The sequence below is a fragment of the Xylocopa sonorina genome, chromosome 7 (genome assembly GCF_050948175.1).
Source record: "Xylocopa sonorina isolate GNS202 chromosome 7, iyXylSono1_principal, whole genome shotgun sequence".
NCBI classification, from domain to species: domain Eukaryota; kingdom Metazoa; phylum Arthropoda; class Insecta; order Hymenoptera; family Apidae; genus Xylocopa; species Xylocopa sonorina.
The window spans coordinates 9,483,787-9,510,257 of NC_135199.1; the positions used below are offsets into that span (position 1 = coordinate 9,483,787).

Consider the following 26,471-nt stretch of genomic DNA (forward strand, 5'->3'; position numbering starts at 1 on the left):
CGATGCCCGTTTCCCTTTGCGTGCAATCCCATGAAACGATGGGAGGGCGAAAATAAAAGGAATACATTAAGAATGTCTCCGGCGGCGTTCTCTCCCGCTCGCCAGCAGTTCGCTCGGTCTAATTTCTAATTATTCCGCCGGAGTGGCTCTAATTAGCGTAGGTACGTACAGCTAGGTACCTACAACTGCTCCTCCTCCCCCGTCGTCCTGTCTGGGGGGGTGGCGGAGGCTAGGTAAATAAGCTGCCTTCCGCCTCTCTCTCTCTCTCTCTCTCCCTTACTCTCTCTCGCTCACTTGCTCTTTTCCACCCCTTCTCGTTCCGTTCCATGCGCCATGTTCGTGCACGTTCGCTCGCGCTCGTGTGGCGTTTCACCGTTTCTACGTAGAGGATTTTATCGTGCACGCTGCACGCCCGCTGCCTTTGGCACAATAATTATTCCGCCTTCGAAACGATACCGCCTGCAAAGGACAGCCGATCGAAACGCACACGCGCCCCTTCGGACTCTTTCCGAAATGGAAGCCGCTGTTCCCACGGAAATGGGAAGGTGGATCCGTCGAGGCTCGCGTTGCGAACGATGAGGACACCGAACGACGGTCCACGGTTTTCGTTTCGTTCTGTCACGATCGTAATCCCTTCCCTGCGATTCGATGGGAAGTTAATATCTGCGTTGATGTTTAATTAGCTTGTATATGCGATGATCGAAACGTCTACAAGAATTCTACCCCCGTATAGAATCTCTTAATTTGACGCTCCCCTTAGTTTTTAAATGTTTCACAAATTATCAATTCTTTTTAAGTTGTAACGCGTCGAACGAATAAATATCGTGCATTTATTTACGATATCAGAATTCGAATTTCTTGTAATGCCTCGGAAGCTCAGCGATTTTAATAATCATTCCGCGAAAAAAAATCTTGCTCGATCTCCGCTGTGAACGGCTGAATGGAAATCCACCCCCGGTGGAAGTTTTGCGCACGATATTCGCCACGTCCCGGGGATCGCGCGACGATACCTGTTGCAATTACCTTAATAACGCTCGCAGGATCACAGCGTTCGAAATAATTAAAAGTACAATATTGTGCGGCGATAGGTCGGAGCGAGAGGGAACGGTGGAAAAAAGAGCGACAAGGAATAAGTTTCCCGCGCCGGTGGAATTCACAAAGGTTTCCGCGTGTTTAATCGAAACGGTCGTTGAATACATCGCCGGGCAATGAAAAACGCTGATATTAATTGCTGATATTATTGCGTCGCCTTTTTCATTCGCGCAATACGCTTTGCTCTAATTAAATTCACAAGCCCGGATGTTTATTCTGAAAAAGAGGATTTCCCTTCTAATCTGGATAAATTGTTATGCATTGGCCATTAATTATTGCTCGTGCGTTCTATTTTACCTGCGTCCACCTTGTTGTTAATTCCCTTCTATTATTTTCTATTTCTCCTCTCCTTTCGCCCTTTCACTTTTGCATGACATGTATCATTCTTACAGCTTCTTGAACTTCGATCGGTAACTGCTGATAAATAACAGCTTTGCACCTGAAAAAACATTATGAAACATTAGAGTGCAATTAAGATTATTTTTTTGGGGTGCTTTGATTGCTACAGTCTCAAATAGTTTAGAAGATGTAATAAATATCCAGCCAAAGTAGATACAGTAAATTGGACAAAGACTAAGGTTTCGCGACGACCAATAATCTCTGACAAACGCAGTCGTATCGCGTACATCAAACTAGTGTCAACATGAGACATATAAAACGAAAAATTCGAAGAAACAACAATTTAATGTCCAGTTTGATCGAGCAAAACGAAGAGGTACGATTATTTATCACTAAAGTACCAACGCACTAATTGGATCCAACATTTCAGACGGGTGCGACACGACCCAATTGGGGGTTGGTTCAGATCCGCGGAGTGAGTGCCAGCGCAGGGTGCTGTTGCTTGCAACGACAGATCGGATTACGCGAAAGTTACAAAAGGCGCCGTTTTAATTGGATAACGTCATTTCGACGCGTTCGCGAGCGTGTCGCAGCTTTTTTCTATCAATTTTCCCGGCTCCCCAGCGGCCATCCACGCGACGCCGCGCGTCTCTTCTTTGTCGTCAGGAAAACAACCGGGCAACCTGTTGTTGTTGCGTCCCGTCATCGATACCAGCGTTGTGCAAAAGTCGTTAGCCGCGTCTACGCAGGGTTTCAATGCGATCGAATAATAAAAAAAGCCACGTTTTCTACCTCTCTCGTGATCGTCACGACCACTGCTCATCAGAGAACACGATGACAGTTTCCGTTTTCGATCTGCCGCAGCACTCGTTGATGGCCAAACTCTCTAACGCCTCGTTGCGATTGGTGGCTGTCGACTGAAGAAACTATCATCGAAGTCGAGCTTTTAGCTTTCGTAACTTTTAATGGATTAAATCACCTACAATAAATCACGTATAATTAAATTAAAAAAAGAAAACGAGAAGAATAGACACGCGAGAAAAAGTATCTTGGCCACTCTGTAAGAGGCCACTCTAATCACTCGCACTTGGTCTGAAGAGAACTATAGACCATCTTTGATGGCGATATTGCTACTCATTAAAATATTACGTCCACTTAGAGGACGCACGGGACAGAAGCCACTTAGTCCGTTAGCTATTCAAGCCAATTCAGGAAAGTAAGTAGTAACGATTAATTGTTAAACATTTTTAAATATCCAGTCGAACGCCTGTTCGAGCGGCGAAGTGCACGACATGGATAAAAAGTATCGCACGCGTTCAGTTTCTCGTTGAGCGTCGCGCGACATGGATTTGGAAAAGTTTGTTGATCAATACTTGAAAGCGACGAGGGTGTACGGGATCGTGTTCGGTACATGGCCCTTCCAGAAACAGGCTCAAAAGATCGTCGTCTCTATTATGGTGAACACTATGATGATGCTGGCGATGGTCACGCAGGTGTGTTCAATTTGTGCAAATAATATCGATGGCGTGTTCCTCCAGGCTTCTAAAAATGCCCCTCTTTATCCTCTTTCCTGTCAAGGCTGCCGATTTTCTTGTCCTCGATAGATCGACTCGACAATCGGCGTTTCTATTTTTCCACCCAGTGAAATCGTCAACTGCGACTGTGTAATTAATACGTAATCTGACATCGATTTTGCGATTAGATTGGCAGAATCGTGATGTACTACAGCGTTGGGACCATAATAGATCAGATGCCGTTTCTGATGGTAGCTTTCGCCTCGTATGCAAAATACAGTAACTACATAATTAACGCGAACAAGGTGAGACAAGAAAAATTATTAACTCGAAATCGCTATAAAATCGGTTACCCTCTTTTTAACGTCGACAGTTTAAAGACCTAGTCAACAGTCTGCTGAAGGACCGTCTAAGCGTCGCCACGCAGAAAGAGGAAGAAGAGATCATGACAGAGTACGCCAACAAAGGGACGTTTTACATACTCATCTACACAGGTGAGAAAGTGAAACATGCTCAGATATGTATCGCAATACCTGTTACTATCTCACCGTATTAACGTTACAGTAAACATTTACTTCTGCACCCTCGTATTCTTTCTTCTTCCCTTCCTCCCTCGTCTGATGGACATTGTGCTGCCTCTGAACGAATCGCGACCACGACTCCAGATATACCCAGGCTACTACTTCATAGAGAACGAAGACGATTATTACTACCCCATCATGTTGTACACGAACCTCTCGATGCTATCCGCAATGGGCATTTTCCTCGCGACGGACACGATCTTGGTCTTCATAGTGCAACACGCTTGCGGACTGCTCGCCATAGCAGGGTGAGTTCCTCGAAAATTACACCTTCCTTTTCATCGTATCGATTGTTGACTTTTCTGTAGTGGTAACGTTTACGCATCCTTAAACGTGTACACTTTATCGCGCACCCTATAGCGCCCCAATTTTAGCTGTCTCGCTTTGTTACCCCAGTTAAATGTCTCACTTCGACACGCTGTTGGATATAATTCAGACATTCGTGAATAAGAGTCGAGACGTCAGCGTTCTGGCTCTCGTTAGGGACATTAATGCTCGCGTACAGTTTGTAACATCGTTGAAAATGATTCGCAGACACCGTTTCAAATGCAGCCTGGACGCGACGATCTCCTCCAAGGACTGCTCCAAGATCGACCACGAAGGGATATACAGAAACGTGTGCCACGCGATTAGCATTCACGAACGAGCCCACGCGTTAGTATCCTTGTTCGAGGAGTTGGCTGGCGAACCAGATACCAATGGGAAACGTTTTCACCAGAAATTTATATTTAACACGCAGGTATATCAGTGAAATCGAGAATGCCTACGCAATGAATCTGTTCGTGCAAGTGGGCGTGGTGGTTTTGGCTTTTACCATGACGTTGTTGAAGGTGAGAGATCTCTATCGACCAGCTCCTTACGAAATCGGTTCTCGTGTAAAGAAATGATTCAAAAAACAGATAGCCACGGTTACGTTTTCCTTGGACACTTATCAGTATTATGGGTTCGTGATCACTCAGGTGGTGCACATCTACTTCCTCACGGTCCAAGGCCAATTGGTGATCGACATGCACGACAACGTTTATCAAGAGGGGTGAGCATTTAATCTGAGACAGTTCTAACCGCCGCTCGATTGAACTGTTAAATGACTCGAGTTTGCGTTCAACATTTGAACAGATACGAAGCGTCCTGGTACAACGGAGACGTCAAAGCGCAGGCATTGTTCCTTCTGGTTCTGCGAAGAAATCTCACTCCACCCTTGTTAACGGCTGGCGGATTGATACAATTGAACTTGGATAGTTTCGCGGAGGTAAGCCAGCGTGGATCGATCGCCAAAGCCACGTTTGCTTAGGCGACGTCTGTTTCAGATACTGAAGGCGTCCGTTTCATATTTCACCGTGCTGAAATCCGTCTGAACATTGATTTTACGCTTTAATTTTGAATTTCGCGCTTTCGATTAGCGCCATCTGTACCGAGGGGTGAGAATTGTCAAGCGAATCATGCATTCTCCTATGTATCTTGCGAGCACAACAATGTACGTTTATTAACCAACTGTTGGTAATAGCGAAAATACGTGTATTATTTACCTGAAGAGCTCGATACGGATAGAATATATTTCATCTTTTAGTTTCCCTCATCAGCAGATCCTTCGACTGTACGCTGGCATACATTTCTTTGAATGGTGATGTCACGAACTTGGTCGATTTTGAAGAGAGCAGAAATGCTGTTGACGATTGCTACCTGTCCCATTATTAATATAAATGGCAATTAGAATCGTAATTACTCACCCAAGTCATTAAAGAAGCAGGGCATCTTGTTTTTTAAATCAAGTTTTTATGCTCGATTTAAGAAGCCTTGGTACCAATCAATCTCAATACCTGAAATCAGAACGTATTGTGTTAGCTGTTCACTTTAAAAAAAAACCAACATTTAAATATTCATATATACAATATCTTTGTGAACCGCACACGCACGCGCCAGGCTGAGTTTAAGTTATAGTCAGAAATTACAGGATAATCAGTCGACAGTGATATCATAGTAATACGGGGGTAGAAATTCGATTTCAACTGCGCGCAACTACCCCATCGCTTTTTGAATCACTGCCACGACTAACCGCGTGCATTACTTCTTCTGCACCTGAGTCCCACGAAATTAACACCGACCTGGCTGTCACACGAAAACGAGAATGAAGATCGAACCTCTCTTCTCTATTCCATCAAAGAGTAACTGACGCGCGCCATGGAATCGGTACAAAGAAGCGTACGAAACAGCATTAATTTTTCAGATCTGATACGTACATCCATCCATCTGGCTGGCTATAGATTATCCTCGCTTCGTTCTATACAAAATTACACCGGGTTCGATTATCGTACGGACTCTCGTTAAGTTAAATTCATAATCGCTCGAAGACGATGGCGGTAATAGCAGCGGTTCCACAAAAAAAGAATATAGAAATACTGCTACCTTCTTTGAACAGTAAAACGTTTCTACTTAATCGATTAATTAATCATACTCGAAGATCATGCGGTACTGACATTCTCAGATCGACGAGAGGCACTCGAGAATGTCTTTCGTGGATACAAACATTGTTTGACAACGATTGCTGAGGGGATCGATAAGCAGAACGAATCACTGTACTCATTGTTAATCACGATCATGGATCAGAACACGATCACGGATCGCTTTCTGAGAGATAACAAATTCTTTGGACAACTTGTCGGCGTGTGGCCTGATCAGGAGAGATTCATGAAGTATTCTGTACGACTCATCACACTTGTGATCATTGTTCTTACAAATGCAGCGCAGGTATCGTAAAAAAAAGAAAGAAAAAAAAAAAATAGCAATCAAAGTACTAATTTTTAAAGTTTTACAATCTGTTTAGATATCACAGGTCGTGCTATTCTACAGCGTAGACGCGATGACGGATCAGATGCCGTTCCTCACGCTAGGATTTGGTCTCCTTCTGAAACAGTACAATTACATCTTGAACGAGAACAAGGTCTGGAACTAAGATCGACCCACCTCGATTTGTGAGTAATAATCAATAACAACAAGTTTACAGCTGAGGAAACTGTTTCACGGGATCGTGATCAGCTGGCTGACGGAACGGTCGAAGGAGGAGTTTGAGATATTGGAGATGTACGCCAGGAGGGCAGAAATGTTCTCGTCCGTTTACAAAGGTAACCGAGCGACGCGTGATCCTACGCGGACGGAAAAATGAACAACGCAATCCTTCAGTTGCAAAACTGAGGGGAAACGAACCGATTTCGTTTGCTCTGCCTGCAGCCACCGCATTCTCCTGCGTGTTCATGTTCATTCTCTTGCCAGCCATACCACCGTTGCTGGACATCGTGGTCCCATTGAACGAGTCACGGAGCCGTGTATTCATATACCCGTCCTATTATTTCGTAGACGAAGAGCGATATTATTACCTCATAGTAGGGCACATGACGATATCGGCGATCATACTTGGCTTCGTGTTCGTAGCCTGCGATCTGACCCTGGTGCAAGTCGTACAGCATGCCTGCGCGCTGTTGGTAATCAGCGGGTGAGCCATTTACCTGCCATCGTTCGCTTCCATCCCTCTCCAATCCACATTTTTCTCTTGTTCTCGTCGCTGAATTCTGCTCAGGCTTGCGACGCGCGCTGATTAAGTAGAATAGTAACCGTAATCGATGAAAATGGACGCAGGCACCGGTTGAAACACGCCATGGACGACGCGGACTTTTACAGACACAAGGGCGCGCTCACGGACGAGTGTTACGCGAAAGTGAAATGGTCCATCGAGGCTCACACAAGAGCGAACGAGTTGGTATATTTGTTTGCGCTAAGGGAGATAAGCGTGATAAGCTATTTAAACCGTCTATCCAACTATTTTGCACGCCTTCCACTCCGATATGGCGTCCAGTTACGTGAAGGATGTCCAAGACTGTCACATTTACTACTTCTTCTGTGCCATTGGAATGATAACCATGGCGTTCACGGTCACTTTCGTGAAGGTAACCAATCGATGCTCTTTGGTTCCTTATGATCATCTTTTAGTGGTCAAGTATTTACGTTATCGTTGTGTAATACTCGATTCTCTTGGCAAGCAGTTAACGTCGATGGAAATGGGCTTGACGTATCTGACGTTCTGCGTCTTCACAGCTGGTCAGTTGATCCACTTCTTCTTTCTAGCGATCATGGGGCAATTTGCGAAGGATTCGAACGAACAAGTCTTCCAAAAAGTGTAAGGGATACACGAGCAAACAGATTTCTTCGATTAAGAAAGGATAGAATTTATCACGGTAAAATTCGTTTCGCAGATGCCAAGCGCAATGGTACAACGGCTCTAGCAGGACACAGGCGCTGTACGTATTGGTGCTGCGAAAATGTTTGAGCTCGCAAAAGCTGACGGGTGGAGGATTAATCGAGCTGAATTTGGACAGTTTCGTACAGGTCAGTCAGTCGCTTTTGAAAAGCGTTCAGATGCAGGTATGTAGAAAGGGTTGAATTTATTTCAGGTCTTAAAAGCGTCCTTTTCGTATTACACCGTATTGAAAAGTTCGTAAACTGAAGAGTAATGATTTCAAATAGAAGGATTTCTACTTATGCGATGTACTAGTTCAATCTATGTATAGTTAACGTTGACTATTAGAGAATTGAATATCATGTTAACGAAAAACAAAATTATTTGAATCCTCGTTATCACTTTCCCGCCATTCTTCTTCTTTATCCATGGAGAAATAACAAGTTTAGGGATTACCAAAATTTTTGTCCAATTTATAACAGCCGATTCTCCAGCAGTACGCAAACACCATATGTTAAATAGCAGTGAGATGATCATGGCGTGTAGACCAGTAAGTGTCGTGACATCATTCAGATAAATCGTTTATCATTCAAATAAATGTAATGTTGTATACTGTTACTTACTACACGGTTACTTACAATACAAAACGAAAAGGAGAACAAAGTAAAATAATGCTTCGAACAGCAATTCTGGTTCACTAAATTATGCAATTACTGTTAAAACAGAGAAGATTTCCAACTGCCAAAATTATCCTATTGTACGACGAGCCAAGCATGCAATTTTTTCATCGCGTCGATGAAGGATAGTTCGAATATCTCTTTAGAAATTATTCTTATCCCTGCCTTGTAAATTATTCAAGCAAAACTGCCAAGCTGGGACGAGGAACTGTAAGACCACTACACACTGCGGATTATCGTTCGAATAACCGGATGTCTCCTTGCTTATTTCCCTCGTCCCACGAACAGTGCATATTATTCGTCGAACCTCTTGGGGTCGATTTATTTCGACGATGGACGCGAGCACGGTAGAGCAACGATACTTGAAGATAAATAAAACTCTCGATGTACTGATCGGTATCTGGCCCTTCCAGAAAACTTCGTCCAAGATACTCCATCTATCTGTGCTGTTTATTTTAAGCTCCACTGCTTACATCACACAGGTATGCGTACGTCCTTCTGTTTCATTTCGAAAACGCTTCGTATCGTCCAGAATCGAGGATGAACGCCCGTTCATCGGGTTACTCAAACTAACGATCGCTTAATGTAATAAAAATTGCAAAGAAGAGCAGTACCATTTTTAATTACAGTACTCGAGGATTATAGTTTACCATAGCATGGACGTTTTTATAGCGGACTACCCTTATTTGATCACTGGAATAGGGGTGGCTGCGAAACTGCTTAACTATTTGCTAAAGGGCACGAAGGTGAGAAGAACGCTCGCGCGACTGCCAATTCCTCGAACTGTATTTCTAACGAGAGCTTCGAAATTTTAGTTCAAATTGCTTCTCGGAGGGATCTTTAATGATTGGAAGAATATACGATCAGCAGACGAGGTGGACATCATGGACAAATACTCTCGTAAGGGAACATTTTTCGTTCGTCTTTACATGGGTAAGGAAACTTGATTTTGTTGATTCTCTGAGAAGAAAATAAGTAAATAAATAACGGAAAACCGTCAACTACGATTCAATAAAATCAATTATTATGCGTTTCTAATAATTCTGCCTGGTGTTTCGCAGTGCACATAGTAGTTATCTTGGGGGTGTTCAGCTGCGTACCATTCGTGCCGTTAATTTTGGACGTGATCGTGCCGTTAAACAAAACTCGAACCCGACTTCTCGTATATCCGGTTTACTACTTCGTCGATCAGAATAAATATTATTTTCCGATTCTGGTACACACGCTGTGTATGCTAGTTGTGCTCGCCTGCACTTATTGCGCCTGCGACATGAACTATATCTACGCTGTGCAACACGCTTGCGGTTTGGTAGCTGTTTCAGGGTGAGAATCTTTTAATTAACTCACGAGGAATTTCGATTCATCGCTTCGTTGTTGTATTTAACGTGTTCGCAGGCATCGATTCAAATACGCGTGCCATTGCGCGATCGACGGCGATCGGAAGAACCCTGAAACGCTTCTGCAAATGTACCGGAACGTTTGCCACTCCATTCGAGGACACCAACGCGCGATAGAGTTAGTAGTCAGGTTCTCGCTTTTCGAGACATTTAATCATCGCAGATCGTCGCTATCGAGACATTTATGGTTTCTCTGATTCACGTTTTTTTTCGCCAGCACACGGTCCAACTTTGATTCTCTCTGTTATTACAGGTACATGAAAGAAATACAGGTAATTCACGACACCTATTTGTTCGTGGTGGTTGGAGTGCTAACGATATCGATCAGCATCTCGATGTTAAAGGTAAAATAATATATAAATCGAGCCCAACTATTTTCGTTTCGTATTTGTAAATAGCCAATGAATTTTCAATAAACCTAGATAGTGGAAGGCGAGCACGACGAACAATGGTGGCCAAACTGCCTGTTCTTTTTCAACCAGATGGTACACATGCTCTTCTTAACCGCTCAAGGCCAGTTCATCGCGAACTCGTTCGATGAGTTCTATAACAACGTGTGAGCACCGCTTCTGGCCTTTACTACATTTTCGAGACTTGCATTTTCGAATCTGAACACTGATTTTTCTCGTCGCACGCTCTTGTTCGTAGAGCTGAGGCACTTTGGTATAATTCCACGACGGAGACGCAAGCGTTGTACATGCTGGTCTTAAGAGGAGGCTTGAACCCCCCTTTGCTATCCGCTGGTGGATTAATCATGTTGAACCTGAAATCATTCTCAGAGGTAACGTGATAATTATTACAATCATTTGAATATGTGGTATATTTTTGTCTCTCCTCTATTTTCAGATCATAAAGGCATCCTTTTCTTACTTTACGGTGATGCAATCTAAATGAACGATTCTAGGGTCGATGCTTCGATATTAACATATTTATTAACAGAATTTTGTTAATAAATAGAATCGTGCATCGTCGATGCGACCTTCGCGAATTAGTGAAAATGGAAATAGTACGTCTTTAGAGACGTAATTTGTTAAGATTAGACGAGAAGCTTATGGCACTACACATACACTCTGTATGAGCAATATATGTGGTTAAAAAGAAAAGATAGAAGTATACGCATACATTTAACTCTTCGTTTGACTTGTCTTTTATTTTAAGTGATACGCTGTTATTAACCACTTTGCGAGGATCGATATATTAAATCGACGTTTCCTTTCGCAATTTGCAAGGGGAATGAATGATTGAACCACTGTATTTCCCTGCTGCAGGTGCGTTTGCCTTCGCTACAATTACCGAATTATTGAAATTAGTACTTCAAGGCGATTGCGAGGGGTTGGTCGACGGAATTGGCTCGAAGAACCAATCGTTAACTCTGTTACCCTTTTCGAACGCTACGCAAATGATTTTTAGGGGGTGACTTCAAGTATCTACTTCCTGCGTTTATATTAATGGTCAGGCATCTTTTACTGAACACAAATAATATCGATACAATTTTTCAATACTTACAACGTACTCAAAAAATGATACACCTTATTCGTTTGCCTTCCATCGCAACTTCTTCTCTTCTTTCTTTACATTAGCAACACACGATCTATCTTGCACTACTCTACGAAAACTGAAACGAAGATCGACTGCTCGACGTTTCGACTGCTCAATGTATTCTACAAAAGTATAACTGCCCATAACGCGCAATGAAACCGATGCCAGGAGACACTCGAAGACTCAGCATTAATTTTTCAAGCCTCGCATGTACGTAGATTCGTTCATCTACCCGACGTTTATAAATTATTTCCGATCCGCTACCAATCGAACAATCGTTAAGATGTTTCCATAATCACGCGGAGATAGTGACTGTAATCGTGGCGATTCGAAGAAAACAGAGGGACTAGCATCGTCAACGATTACATATAATCTCGCCAGCTACGAAACGTTTCTACTTATTCGATTGATTAGTCATGCTCGAATTACTTCGACTAGAGACGTACTCGAGAACGCGAACGAACGCGTCGTTGACGTAGTTCGAAGGAGTCTTCTGTATAGCCACGACGGCTCGACGATGATGGATAAAACGAGGATAGTGAACGAATATCTTGGAGACGTGAAATTCTATGGCCAGCTGGTCGGTATGTGGCCCGACCAAAAAAGGTTCGCGAAATGTTCCATGAGAATCATTATATTCGTGATCATTACTCTGACCAATATCGCGCAGGTAAAATCGCTAACCTGGAACAACGAGCAGATACACTTTTCGAAGCAATCTCTACCGTTTCTCGTCGCTCGTCGAATGTATACGTGGAACACAGTGGACTAATGAGATCGTTTCTCTCGTCTTGTAGACGTCGCGGGTAGTGGTGTACTACAGTTTGGACAATTTGACAGATCAGATGCCGTTCCTCTTGCTGGGGGTGACCACCCTCCTCAAGGAGTTCAACTACGTTCTAAACGAGGAAAAGGTAGGGGATATGATTCGTAAGTTTCACTGGTAGTCTCTGTTACTTATGTGATCAAAATCGTAGCTGAGTGTGCTCTTGAACGGCATCGTATCCGATTGGTTGACGGAACGGCCGAACGAGGAGTTGGAGATTTTGAAAACGTACTCAAAGAAAGCGTTTATCTTCGCATCCATTTACAAAGGTGCTTGAGAAATGATTCTTCGCGAAAGATTCAGGAAACTTAATATCGTTTACAGTTTCTTCCGTTTAATTTCAGCTAGTATATGGTTTTCCGTGTTCATGTTCCTTCTTCTACCAGCTTTGCCACCAGTTCTGGACATCGTCGTTCCTTTGAACGTTTCCAGAGAACGTATACTCGTCTATCCGTCCTACTATTTCGTGGACGAACAAGAGTACTACTACCCTATTCTAGCTCACATGGTGTTCTCGGCGTTCATACTTGCCTATGTGTTCATTGCCTGCGATCTGAACTTGATATACATAGTTCAGCATGCCTGTGCTTTATTGGCCATCAGTGGGTGAGCCATTCGCTTCATTTCATTTCAGCAGTCTCTCTTTCTCTCTATCTCATCTCCCATTTCTTCCACTGACTTCCGTTCAGACTTACTATTACGCAGAATTATAGCTACGCTTTATGAAAATGGTCACACAGGTACCGTTTCAAGCATGCAATGGACAGCGCCGATTTTTACCATCGAAAGTACAATGGTACGCAAACGACAGAGAAAACGTACGCGAAAGTGGTCGAATCCATCGACGCTCATAAAAAGGCCACCGAGTTAGTGTCTCTAATCAAAGTATACGTAATTAGAAGACGTTCGAGGAATCTATATTGTTTGAAACTCATCATTTTCGCACGAATATCACTCTTAGATACGTGAAGAAAGTCGAAGCTTGCCACGTGCATTACTTCCTCCTCCTCGTCGGGATAATAATCATGGTGTTCACAGTCACTTTCGTGAAGGCAAGTTACCAATCGTGGAAACATCCGACACTCGCACGGCTTTAGCTTACTTAATGCTTCTCATACTTCTAATAAATACTAATAATTCTTGAAGATCAGCTGGCGTCCGTGGAGATGGGATCGACGTACCTGACGTTCTCCGCGTTCACCATGTCCCAAACTATTCACCTGCTGTTCCTGACGGTCATGGGACAGTGTGTGATCGATTCGCACGAGGAAACGTTTCGAAAAATGTGAGGCCAGCATCGATTATCGAAGATGCAAGTATACAGGATAAATATAGAAGGTTTGAGTTGCAGATACGAAGCGCAATGGCACAACGGATCGGCTAAAGCGCAAGCGTTGTACGTGCTGGTGCTGCGGCAGTGCTTGAACGCGCGGAAATTAACAGGCGGAGGAATGATCACGTTGGATCTGAACAGTTTCGTACAGGTCAGTCATTCGATTTTTCGAGATCGTCTTCGAGAAGCGTCTCAAAGTGCCGATTTCAGGTTTTGAAAGCATCGTTTTCGTATTACACCGTGTTGAAGGGTTCATGAACGAGAGCTTTCGAGTGTTTATCTATAACTATACGTATGCTTTTCCGTATGAATGATAGTTCTATCGTAACGTAACAAATTTATTATACAATGTATAAAGGAGGACCATTTTCGATCTTTCGTTTTTCTTCTTCTTTTGATATAACAGGAATAAGTATTATAGAATTGCTGATATAAAAATGTCTCCTGATATCAATTGATTAACAAGTATCGAAGGATATTTGCGTACCTCGTTCGCATTTCTTCCACTGCACGTTTTTCTCTTCCTTCCTTAATAATGTAATCGGCTACGCGAAGCAAAGAACCATTCAACGTTCCGTCTATTCTGTGTAAAGATAACTGCCGTGCGCCGCGGAACCAGGTATCAAGGGACGTACGATCTAGCATTAATATTTCAGATTTAATACGACTGCGTCCCTTCATTCACTTACCGCGAACAATCACGCGAATTCAATGGGAATAATAGTAGCAATTTGGTAAGAAAGAAAAGTACACCGCACCGTCGAAATCTACGTCCCGTATTTTTTTTCTTTTTCTTTTTACCAACGTTGTTACTATCATACCAACGTAACGGCTCGTTTCATCGATTGATTAATCGGACTGCAAGCATACACGGTATAGATATTCTTATTTCGATGAGAGACGCACGCGAGAGTGGTTTGTTGGAGAACGGTTTTTAGAGCCAATAAGCTTAACAGACGAATCCAAAGTGTCGACGACGATACAGCTGATCATGGATCAGAGCGCAATCGTGGACCAGTATCTTAGGGATAACAAATTCTTTGGTTTACTTGTTGGCGTGTGGCCTGATCAGGAGAGATTCACCAAGTATTTTGTGAGATTCGTCACGTTTACGATCGTCAACCTCAGCAATCTGGCACAGGTAACGAATGTTACCATAGAAGCCAAGTATTGGGTGAATGTAACGGTGTCTCATCGGTGTCTTCTATTCGTAGATATCGCGGATAGTGGTGTTCTTCAGTTTAAACGATCTAACAGATCAGATGCCCTTCCTGTTGCTGGGAATAGCGATCATCCTGAAACAGTTCAACTACGTTCTCAACGAGAACAAGGTAAGAAAATGTTTCACATTCTATGTTCATCTCGATGCTCATCGATATTCTTAACATCACAGCTGAGGGATCTTCTAAATGGTATCGTGATCGATTGGCTGACAGGACGACCGCAAGAGGAGTTGGCCATCTTGGAATTGTACTCAAAGAGGGCGCTAATTTTCTCATTGGCTTACAAAGGTTTCGTAAAACGTGTCTTCAGATACATTTCGTGAGCAAATTTTTACTCTGTTCAATTTCAGTCAGTATATGGTTCTCCGTATTCATGTTTCTTCTTCTACCGGCTCTGCCACCCATCTTGGACGTCGTCGCTCCTTTGAACGCTTCGCGAGAACGTATACTGCTCTATCCGTCCTACTATTTCGTGGACGAACAAGAGTATTATTATCCTATTCTAGGCCACATGGTGGTCTCAGCGTTTATACTCGCCTGTGTGTTCATCGCCTGCGATTTGAACTTGATACACACGGTCCAACATGCCTGTGCCTTGTTGACCATTAGCGGGTGAGCTGTCTTCTATTTCTACGTCCACTTGTTTCTGTAATAATTCATCCTTTCGCTGTTAATATCCATTCGAACCGGCGATACGTACGGATTGTGAAGAATAATGAAAAATATCGTGCAGATACAGGTTCAAGCATGCGATGGACGAAGCAAACTTTTACAGCGAGAAGCACAGAGGCGCGGCGATGGACAAGAGTTACGCGAGAGTGGTCCAATCCATCGATGCCCACAAGAAGGCGACTGAGTTAGTGTCTCAGAGTTGGTACGCAACACAGTCGCTCGAATATTACCTGTTATATATAAATCACCAGGTACGTGAAGAAACTCGAGGCCTGCCACGTGCGTTACTTCTGTATCCTCATTGGGATGATAATCATGATGTTCACAGTCACTTTCGTGAAGGCAGGTCTCATCGATTCCTACATTCGAAATTAGCATGGATAAATTTGATTATCGTTAAATTAGTGGCTAATTTGACACGTAATTTCATTCTTGAATATCAGCTGGCGACGGTGGAAATGGGCTCGACGTACCTGACGTTCTGCGCGTTCACTCTGTCCCAATTGGTTCACCTGTTGTTCCTCACCGTCATGGGACAGTTTCTAATAAACTCGCACGAAGCAACGTTTCGAAGAATGTGAGGGGAGCATCGATTGTTTATAGCACAGATATCTGGGGCACGATCACGTAAAATTCACGTTACAGATACGAGGCGCAGTGGCACAATGGATCGGCGAAATCGCAGGCGTTGTACGTGCTGGTGTTGCGACAATGTTTGAACCCGCAAAAATTAACAGGCGGAGGAATCATCACGTTGGATCTGAACAGTTTCGTACAGGTGAGTCATCCGATTTTTTGAAATCGTCTTCGAGAAGCATTTCAAAGTATCGATTTTAGGTTTTGAAAGCGTCGTTCTCGTATTATACGGTGTTCAAGGGTTCGTAAACTCGGAGGTGTCAACGCGAGGGGTTCGAAGAATATATCTATATTAAACTTCTCCGTATTTTTCGTATGAATGATAATTGTATTCGTAAGATGAATTTGTGTCGTTGCATGAATTTCAGTCAGTTAATCTTCATCGTGAGTGACATTTTGTACACGAAATATAACGTTACCAGAAAACATGTAGATATTACAGCTGCTTCCTCGAAGAGTGGTCGTTTCTTCCTTACTGCACTTTTCTTCGTCGTTTAAAGAATCTCTCACGAACAGCAGATTTCTTCAACTAAGAAAGGATCGAGTGTATCACGACCGTGGACAACACCATGGACACTTACCTTGTGCTTATACACACGAGCAGTAAGAAGATCATGGCGTATAATCCACAGTATTAATCTTTTACATCCCCTAAGTGAAGCACTTCGCCTCTCTAGAGTATATAATTGTTACTACGCTTAACTATTACCATGCTTTCGCATTATCGACGTTAAGCTACAGTATTGTGGCGTCGTTCGAACGATGCGACGTTTGCAATTAAAATGCATCTAGAGAAACGAAGTAAATGGATCTCAAGGAATTAGCTTCCGCCTTTAAGCGGTGTTAAAAGCTTTCCATTTGCTTTATTAATTAATCAAGCAGATAGGGAACCCCGCACGACTAGTGGATACGCTCGAAACGCCTCGCAGTCGCAGCCGCTACTTCGAACGCTCATTCACGCATCCCTCGAACTACACGAATCATTGAAGTGGTGAATTAGGGTTGCAAACTGTGACCAAAAGGTAGTTTCTATCGTCGAATGTGTTTTGACACTATTTAATCGCGTTGTTGAAACGCATTCCATCCATCGAATTGGTACGAGCGGTTCGTTCGGCAATTATGAAATCGATCGAGGTAGAGGAGCGTTATTTGTACATTAACAAAAAGTACGGGACGGTAGCGGGAGTGTGGCCTTACGGGAACGATCGATTAAAGTGGATTGGGCGAGTTGCTATGATATCCGTCGCTGTGACGTCGTTAATTACGCAGGTACAGTTACAATCGACGAAAGAAACGATGAATTTGAACAAGAATTAAAGTTAACACAATTTGAACTTCATTTCGATCGCAGATCGCGAGAATCGCAGTACTTCTGAACGCAGACACCATAATCGAGCAGTGTCCCTTCTTGGTAATCGCTCTGGGAATAATTATAAAGGAGACCAATTACGTCATACACGAACAACAGGTAATATCACATCGCACGAGGTATTCAGATCTCAATCTGCAAACAATTCTAACGCAATTACAGTTAAGAATCATTTTCGAATCCATATTCGAGGATTGGATAGCGAACAGACCGAAAAGTGAATTGGACATTATGGAGAAGTACGCTAAGAGAGGATTGTTCTTTGGTCGACTGTACGTTGGTAAGCAACGATTAAGTAATTAGTAATTAGCTTGGTAAAAATAGTACTCTCTGAACAAGTTTTACCTTCTTGCAGCAAACGGATGCTTCTGCTACGTGACATTCACCCTGGTAGCGATCGCACCCCGCGTTCTAGACATCCTCTCGCCAAAAAACGAATCTCGCGGAGTAGGATTCATTTATCCAGCCTACTACGCCCTCGACGAAGAGGAATACTATTACCTGATAATGGGACACATGATTAGCGTGATTACAGTGGTGTTTCTCGTGTACATCTCCTGCGACTCGATTTACATGGCGATCGTCCAACACGCCTGCGGACTGTTGAGCGTTTCCGGGTATTAGAAGTACAGATAGATCGATTCCTATCGAACGGAAATAATTTCTGATTTATACGAAAAATATTATCGTAGATACCGTTTTATGGGAGCAATCGAATCGAATCTCTCTCGTAATACGAAGGACGATGGTAGAACGATAAACGAGGTGTACCAAAGAGTGTGTCATTCGGTGAAGGCACACCAGCACGCCATGGAGTTAGTACCAATTGTATCCTACCCTTTCTTCAGTTTGTTTCATGTATTTTTATCGAGCCAATGTTTCTGATCGGACCAGTTATATCGAATAAAACGTTTGAATTAGCTACATCAAGGGGATCGATCGTATTCACGAGACTTACCTCTTCATCGCTGTAGCATTGGTCATGTTATCGTTCAGCATCACGCTGGTAAAGGTTAGTTGATGGTCCTCCGTATTCTCGCTATCCCAACCTGTTGCTGTCAAGACACGATTAAGCGTTTGATGTCAGACGTCGCTGATGAACCCTTGCGTGGAGTTTTACAAGTACTGCGGCTTTCTGGTGGTGCAGCTGATCCACTTGCTCTTTCTTGCCATCCAGGGACACTTCATTATAATATCGCACGACAGAGTGTACAATGACATGTACGTAGTCTCCTGTGCAAGTCGAATTGAATTAGATTTAACATGACGAACTTTCACAATCGAAGCTTTTGGTATGTCGCGTTGAATTTCGCGTCGATTTCTGTAAATTTCTCGTGAGAACGTTAACCACCGTGGTGCCATTTGCAGATACAATGGAATATGGTACGCTAGCACGCCAAGGACGCAAGCTCTGTACGCGATAGCGCTCAGGAGGAATCTGACTCCGCCGCTGTTGACTGCTGGCGGACTAATGACACTGAACTTGGAAAGCTTCGCAGAGGTAAGCATAACAATCAACGCGACTGCGCGTAGTTGTGAGAAATGGAAATATACGACGTTCTTTCAGATAATAAAGGCGTCCGTTTCTTACTTCACTGTTTTGAAATCCGCGTAAGAGGATTAGGGATGAAACTCGCAGCGATTCTTCTATTTGCAATGATTATTTTTGATTGTATTTACTATGATCGAATGGAACGAACGCGTGGGTGGAAAATGATGAAACTTGAATCTAGAGTAATAATTAAAGTGTTATTTGATATACCTATAATTCGGTGTGCACGTTCTGTCTGAAATGAGCAGAGAATAAATTTAATGTTTCAGTCACCTAACGCACATATTTGTAATTTAATTCTGTTATATATTATGAGTCCTCAGAGGCGAGTCCTCGCATAGAATTGATACCGATAGGCACATTTATTTTTCACATCGCGTACTATTTGTGAGCGTTTATCCATTTATTGTATGATTATTCTATTTAACCATCTCGCAACTCGAGACAATTTCAGGCGTAAATGAATTTACAGAAGAATTAACATACGAAAGTGTTATATTTTGATACATTATCTGTGTTTACATTTTGAAAAAGATAATTATCTAAGTTCTAGTTCTGTAGTGGTGTTAATTATACGAAACACTTACCAAGACATTCTGAGTTTCCAGGATCTTGTGGGTCATCGCTGCTACTTCCGGATTCACTGTCTATTACACTAATTTTTCTATTTCTCACACCCGATACTACTTTTTACACTCGCTCTACCGCCAATTTCATCGTGGATAGATAATTTTCTGGTTCAATTCAAAATGAAACTCGCCTCTAAACTTTAAAGCGCGTGGTGCAAAACTTCGCGATACGCGTGCTCGCTACGATCGTCGAAACTGTACTAACGCTAGACACATCGTATTCAGGACTACAGTCGTAGAGGAATTTTACGTCGCAATGTCACTTTCCAACTGAAGACATAAACAGCCTAAAGGACCTATTCCCCGAACTAATACTTCGCTTCTATCACTTGGAGATAACGAAATTCAACATAAATACAGCCGCTCGAGTTGCCACGCGAAACATCGTGGCGAGCTAGAGTCGCCATTCGAGCGCAAAGGGTGACGCTGCACTACCTTCTGTACAAAAGTCATGCAGAAGTATGATACTAGTCTACTGTTAGGTTTCAACGCGTGCGAGACGTCCATTTTAGTGTCCACTGTCTTTCCACGGCGTATTGCAAATCATATGCTTTGCTTACGGTATGATTTCATAAAAATGATCGCAAATAAAACTTGGACGAAGACAGAGAAAATGAAAAGAGCAAATGTTTCAACGATACTTGACCAATTCGATGTATCCGTGTATTCGCAATGCTACAGTAAATATATACTGCGGCATAGTGATGTACGACAACGTACCCCTCATCCCACGCACTCTGGACATAATTCTACCCCTAAACGAACCCCGTCCCCGACTCTACTCGTACTGGGGCTACTATTACGTGAACACGGATGATTTCTATTATATCGTGGTAGTGTACAACTTTCTCGATATACTACTGGCTGGCATTGTGCTCGTATCGTTTGATTTGATTATGATACACCTCGCGCAACACGCCTGCAAACTGTTAATTCTCGCAGGGTGAGTTAACTCCAACCGATATCTATTGAATTAATTTATACTTATTCTTTTCTGATTCTCTTTTTTTACTCGAAGAATTTTTCAATTGCAGACACCGTTTCAAGTACGCAATGGACGGCATGGAGTACCCATCTCATACTTTCACTCGTTTAACAATCTATTAACATCGTTAACATCGACGTTTAGAGAACTAAATAATCCGATTGACAAGCGAGACAATGTTAATCCGTTACCTTGTACCATATTCTCACTATTAAGCCAACAGGAAGGGATTGTTCGCCTGCTTCCGCACTCCTGTGCACTAAACGTATCCTAACATTAAGACGCTTCGTTGGACGCTAAGTTTTCACCTCGATCCGCTGACATTATTCACCGATTCCAAGACAAGATAAAGAATTCTCTGTACACGTGAAAAATTGATAGTCGAAATGATTTTCGCTACCGATCGACAAATGTACCGAGATAACTCAACATTTGCCTGGCGTTGCAAAAAGCGACGCGGGTCGTAAATATTTGATCCGGTTGGAAATCGCTTGGAAATTGTTCGCGTTGTCCCAACAAGGCACTCAATATTCAGACAAGATTACGATTGCTCGATAACGATACTCGTTAATAGGGAGTTGTCCGTGGCTGATTGTCTGACAGCCATTCGATAATATACCGGCTCGGTTACCGAGAGAGGGACTATAAGATAATTGTGCGCGTACCGTTGCCGCGGCAATCGTAGATCCGCTATCGTTCCGTTCCCGATCATGGACGCGAAAACGGTAGTGAGACGATTTTTAAAAATCAACAGAACGCTCGGGCTGGTGACCGGTGTGTGGCCATATCAGAACGCTGGGACCAAGCTGATCGGACGTGTTTGGTCGCTCGCTATAATGTTCACTTGCGTTCTTACGCAAGTACGAAGTCGGCTCCATTCATGTATATCCCATAAGTAGCTTTAGACGATTTAGCCTCGCTCTGTAAGCGTTATCGAGTTGCAATGAAATGTCTCTTAAAAACAGTTTCAACGTACGAAAGACGGGGGACCGTAGTATACGGGGACCGTGTAAACGTTCTAAGCGTTGCCTGTGATTACAGACCGCGTATCTTGTATCGTTTCCTAACGTGGACGGCGCCGTGAATGGAATGCCTTATTACATAGCAGCGGCGGGGGCATTTCTCAAAATGGGTAATTACTTCACGGATGAATTCAAGGTAAGAAGACGGTCGCGGTTTCATCGATGAATAGTAAGTTTGAAATTTTCACTCAGCGATATTTCATTTTCTATAAAACCCACTACCATCTCTAATTTGTTCGATGCGTTTTGTAATCTCATTTCGTATCGATGTTTATAAAGAATGATACATTGGGTAATTACAGTTGAAGTCTATGCTGAACCACATATTCAACGACTGGGCAGCGATAGAGTCGAAAGAGGAGTACGAGATTATGATCTCTTACTCTCGAAGGGGGACGCTCAGCGCGATTGGCTATCTTGGTAAGATAATTTTCTAATTGTATACAAACCTGCTTATACGCGTATTACAAATTACTGTGAGACATCCTTTTGTTTCATCGACATATTTTTCTCTCTCATTCGCAGTGCACATTTTCTTCCCCCTGATCTGCTTCACCTGTTTCATCCCCGTGCCTCCTATTCTGGACATCCTTCTACCCCTGAACGAGTCGCGCAACCGGATTTTTATATACCCCGCCTACTACTGGGTGGACAACGATCAACACTACTTGCTCATCATAGCGCACATGATTGTGATCGCGTATTCGGCTTGTTTCATATACTGCGCTTGTGACGCGAACTATGTGTACGCTGTGCAACACGCTTGTGCCTTGCTGGCCGTCACAAAGTGAGAAATTCGCACGGATCGTGTCTGAGTACAGTGACTGAACTGTGATTCGTTTTCAGACATCGATTCAAGAACGTGAACAACAATTTACCAGCTCATGGCACGAGATACGTGGAGAAAGTCAAGTACAAAAATGTGTGCCATTCGATTCAGGCGCATCAGCGCGCTTTAAAGTTAGTATCACTGTCAATTAGCTATATCTTAAGATACATTCACGTTGTCTGTTGGACGTGGCGAAAAGTGGTTAAATAGTTATAGAGGATGCTTCGTTTCAACGTAGATACCTGGATTTAATCGAAAACAATCATCACACTTATTTGTTCATTTCGATGGGGATGCTGATAACAGCTGTCAGCGTGTCGCTGTTAAAGGTAAGACATGTATATTGCAATATGTACATTGTATATTGCAGTTTAACTCATGTGCATTTGAATTCAGGTGTCAAACGGCGAACATGGAACGCAATGGATCGTGCACTGCGCGTTCTCCATCGCTCTGCTCTTTCACATATTCGTATTAACCGTTCAGGGACAGTTTGTGATCAATGCGTTACAAGAGGTTTACTATGCGATGTGAGTTAAACAAAAAACCATGATTTATTGCGATATCGCAATATTGAATTCACTTTCGATCTGAGTAATTGATGAGAAGTGATTTTTTATAGATGTGAGTCAGCATGGTATAAGTGTTCACCTAAAACGCAGGCATTATACGTGCTAATCTTGAGAAGTTGTCTAAATCCACCCCTATTGACGGCTGGTGGAATGATAACATTGAATTTACGGTCGTTTGCGGAGGTAACGAATGAAGAGTGATATACAGATACACTTTTAGATAATTTAGAAATATTTTTGCCAACAAAATCTTCGTCCTCAGATCATCAAGGCATGCGTTTCTTATTACACGGTAATGCAGACGAAGTAGTCGTAAACGGAGCGAGATTGAACGGAATATGACAAATTATATTGGCGGAAGCAATGTTACGATTTGATGCAATAGTTGTGAAAATGAATAAGAAGAAAATGATTAGCGTAAATAAATATGAAAAAATTGATCATAATAAAGGAACGCTTGTTAATCGAAGCTCGCATGTAGAACGAAGGAGAATGATAAAATAGCTAATTTTGAACCTTATTATCAATACGAAGTTATAAAATTATTTGAAAAATTTACAAAAATCTTCTCGTTCAAGCATCGAACGATAGAAGTCGCGTCAGTATAATTCCATGCGTCGCTACCGATCGTTGATCATAACGTGCTCTGTTTTTCAATAAGAAAATTCAAAAAACTTTCTGTCAAAATGGTAATCCTTTAAGAAACATTAATAACTATGCACAGATTGATTTAAAATATCTTGAACGTAAAAATTGTCGAAGCTATTACTTCTATCTCTACATCTCTATCTCTCACGAGTAGAAGTAATCTGACATCGCGATGCCAGCGATTCGAAACGGACGCTATCGCGCGATCAACCGTGCCAACAAGTAGAATTATTCGCGTATATATTATTGAGCTCTTATTAATCTGGTTGCAAATATTAACCTGGAATCTGGACCGTGGGACCAGGTCAGCCAGAATAGACGCGAAGCTCGCGGCACTTTCTCACAGAGCGAACACAGACGAGCGACAAATATCTTTCAGCTATTCACAACACGTCGTGGAGGCTAACGAGAACAATAATCCATAGAGATCTCTTCGACGTTCGCTCTTCATCCTTTCACACCTCGTACCGTTCTCAATTGAACTGTCCGTGCAAACTTTTCTCGACCATTCAAGGCTGCTGCTTTCTGTGTCCCGAATAGAATATCTTATTCGTAAATACACAACTTAACATCCAGCAAGAAGAAAGAACGATTAAACCGCCATGGTTCGCTGGAAATATCGCGACAATTTCAGCCGCGCTCGTTCCCGTCGTAACGACCAAATTACTGGAGCGAATACTTTAGGGGAACTGGAAAGGGGTCTTGAAAAATCAATTCGAGTAAGCCGCTCGGTTCCCTGCTCTCTCACGTGTCAGTCGCATTTAAAACCGCGCGTTCGTTGGACCTCTTTGAATTCCGGCGCGGATAAAAAGTTCCCTTTTATCGCCGCTTTATTACACCCCGTATGAAAAGTGTGCCACAGGCATCGGAATAAGCCAAGGTGGTATATACAGCGAGGAGGTTGCACGGTCAGATTTGTATCTCTCGTGTAGTGTGTGCTTAGCGTACGTTTAATGTGTTTAGAAACGAGTATTATCCCTCCGTGGCGTTATCGCGAGTTCGCATCGTTCCCCGCATGTTAACCACGAGCCGAACACAAACCATATGTGTTCGACCAAATCCATTACGAAGACAGCTGCAAAGATAGCCGGCCCATATTCCGCGCGCGGTTACAAGCGAGCTGCGAAAAAAATTCATTTCCAGTTTGCGACCTCTCGCGCTCTTAAATCAAACGCGAGCTACGATTTCGACTCGCCGCTTGTATCGCGCGTCGCGTTCGGGGTGGTTACCCCCGTCACTCCCACCAGAAGCACCCACGTCGACCCGCTGCGGCCGTGGGATCGAGCCAGATCGTGGCTGATCCGACCTTGCGGCACTTTCGAGCCTAGTAACCGCGATTAGACGCGAATACGCGGCCGTCGAGCCGCTTCGCACTCTCGAACGAGGCTGCGGGGTGCCGGAGAACGCGCGAACGAGGACGGGAACAGGGATGCGACGTCGCCTTAGACATGCCTAGCGAAATGGCTGAGGCGACCTGGAACTCGCGCGGGTATTCGTCTTCGCGCGAGTCAGGCTGCGGTCGCGTTGCGCTGGGTGGCTTGTGAACCGGGTCAACCTGGTGACTCACTATCGCCCCTGCCGCCGCACAATAGTTTTATTAAACGGACAATGGCGTGCTCGTTTGATCTGCGACGCCTTTTGCGCACAGCCGGACACAGCCCTCTCGAACAGGACGGAAAGATCGTTGGACCTCGCTCGGGGGTGACTCTGCATACGCACGCCGCGTGGATTGCGCAAGTGAGCGCGATTGCAGGTAAATCTATTTACGTCTATCTAACGTCTGCGTATAAATAACTGAACTTGTTTCCGAGTTTCGACAATTTTAGAACGCGTGCGCGCTGCAGAACTGAGAGGCTTTACGAATGTGAACGCGCAACGGAGGGTGTTGAAATGCAATAGCTCGTAGCGCGGAAATGAATCGTTCGAATTGAAAATCGCCGCAGGGAGAATTCACCGAGGGGTGAATGAAAGCAACACGTTGGACCCCATAATCGTCCCCTTTATTTCCCCGTCACGCGGGAACGTGCCGTGGCATCGCGCGGCCAACGAGCAGCCCCTTTTTTAAGGATCGTGGCGTCCATCGGAAACGGCACCTTGATCCTCTGACAGGACACCACCGCGACGATCCACTCGCGTTTCACTAGTTTCTATCCGGGACTCGAGACGGTCCCGTCACCCGTAGTCACTTTGAACTATTACCTTTTCACCCTCGTCCCGATCCACGTCGAGCTGCAGCCGCTGCCAGCCCGTCGTTTCCCGCCATTACACGGCTCGCGTGCATCGATTTCGTTCGCGCCGCTCGTTACGATAAATCGATCGACGATATTTCGCAAACGCTGGCAGCTGTCTCTGCCGGTTTCTCTCGACGGCGACGGGATCGAGCGACCGGCGATCAGAGCGCGCAGGTGTCGCGGATATGAATTCGAATTCCTTGTTAATCGACCGGCTCGGTTCGAGCTGGAATTGCACCGCGATCGGGCAACGACTCTCGCGCGCGCGCGCGAGCGCTCGCGACTCGAGGCTTCTCGCGAAAGTAAAGAATCTAGAGTAATTGGCCGCGCCGGGACAAGGAGAGCCAGTTTTTCTCTCTTTCGGTGGATATCTATCGGCGATGGACGTCGTCGACCCCGTACCCCTCGACAATAACGGTTCTACGAGTTATCGTGGAACCTCTAGCGTTAAATCGGTAACGATCGCTCCATTTTTTCTCTTCCTTTTTTTTTCCCCTAACGAGACTTGGAGATTTATTCCGTCTCTGTCTATCGAGCGAGATAGTCGGTTTAATCAATTAGTCTAATACAGATACAA

The 26,471-nt window shown here is 43.7% G+C and overlaps 7 protein-coding genes across 7 annotated transcripts; all 7 read left to right on the forward strand.

Annotated features, from left to right (window-relative positions):
- The first annotated feature begins 2,774 nt into the window (after positions 1–2,774).
- Positions 2,775–4,881, forward strand: LOC143425701 (uncharacterized). The gene is made up of 8 exons (XM_076898702.1): positions 2,775–2,924; positions 3,134–3,250; positions 3,319–3,439; positions 3,510–3,774; positions 4,266–4,356; positions 4,426–4,559; positions 4,643–4,775; positions 4,834–4,881. The coding sequence occupies exons 1-8, from the start codon at positions 2,775–2,777 to the stop codon at positions 4,879–4,881; spliced, it is 1,059 nt and encodes a 352-aa protein (XP_076754817.1).
- Positions 4,882–6,121: 1,240 nt separating this feature from the next.
- On the forward strand, positions 6,122–8,016 carry LOC143425134 (uncharacterized). Its single transcript, XM_076897656.1, has 9 exons — positions 6,122–6,271; positions 6,348–6,464; positions 6,528–6,645; positions 6,752–7,013; positions 7,157–7,273; positions 7,374–7,464; positions 7,561–7,694; positions 7,771–7,903; positions 7,969–8,016. The coding sequence occupies exons 1-9, from the start codon at positions 6,122–6,124 to the stop codon at positions 8,014–8,016; spliced, it is 1,170 nt and encodes a 389-aa protein (XP_076753771.1).
- A 1,071-nt stretch (positions 8,017–9,087) lies between these two features.
- On the forward strand, positions 9,088–10,722 carry LOC143425702 (uncharacterized). The gene is made up of 7 exons (XM_076898704.1): positions 9,088–9,177; positions 9,247–9,364; positions 9,493–9,754; positions 10,082–10,172; positions 10,251–10,384; positions 10,477–10,609; positions 10,675–10,722. Exons 1-7 carry the CDS (start codon positions 9,088–9,090, stop codon positions 10,720–10,722), a joined length of 876 nt encoding a protein of 291 aa, XP_076754819.1.
- Positions 10,723–11,887: 1,165 nt separating this feature from the next.
- Positions 11,888–13,784, forward strand: LOC143425703 (uncharacterized). Its single transcript, XM_076898705.1, has 8 exons — positions 11,888–12,037; positions 12,165–12,297; positions 12,538–12,799; positions 12,934–13,059; positions 13,155–13,245; positions 13,345–13,478; positions 13,545–13,677; positions 13,737–13,784. The coding sequence occupies exons 1-8, from the start codon at positions 11,888–11,890 to the stop codon at positions 13,782–13,784; spliced, it is 1,077 nt and encodes a 358-aa protein (XP_076754820.1).
- Positions 13,785–14,517: 733 nt separating this feature from the next.
- On the forward strand, positions 14,518–16,306 carry LOC143425133 (uncharacterized). The gene is made up of 9 exons (XM_076897655.1): positions 14,518–14,667; positions 14,741–14,857; positions 14,920–15,037; positions 15,100–15,361; positions 15,483–15,605; positions 15,673–15,763; positions 15,865–15,998; positions 16,067–16,199; positions 16,259–16,306. The coding sequence occupies exons 1-9, from the start codon at positions 14,518–14,520 to the stop codon at positions 16,304–16,306; spliced, it is 1,176 nt and encodes a 391-aa protein (XP_076753770.1).
- Positions 16,307–17,290: 984 nt separating this feature from the next.
- LOC143425704 (uncharacterized) lies at positions 17,291–23,364 on the forward strand. The gene is made up of 14 exons (XM_076898706.1): positions 17,291–17,326; positions 17,409–17,525; positions 17,589–17,706; positions 17,782–18,043; positions 18,119–18,241; positions 18,348–18,438; positions 21,634–21,750; positions 21,917–22,034; positions 22,140–22,401; positions 22,461–22,574; positions 22,682–22,772; positions 22,840–22,973; positions 23,066–23,198; positions 23,278–23,364. The coding sequence occupies exons 1-14, from the start codon at positions 17,291–17,293 to the stop codon at positions 23,323–23,325; spliced, it is 1,764 nt and encodes a 587-aa protein (XP_076754821.1). The 3' UTR covers positions 23,326–23,364.
- LOC143425136 (uncharacterized) lies at positions 18,480–19,068 on the forward strand. Its single transcript, XM_076897657.1, has 3 exons — positions 18,480–18,647; positions 18,795–18,927; positions 18,994–19,068. Exons 1-3 carry the CDS (start codon positions 18,523–18,525, stop codon positions 19,039–19,041), a joined length of 306 nt encoding a protein of 101 aa, XP_076753772.1. The 5' UTR covers positions 18,480–18,522; the 3' UTR covers positions 19,042–19,068.
- Positions 23,365–26,471: the final 3,107 nt, after the last annotated feature.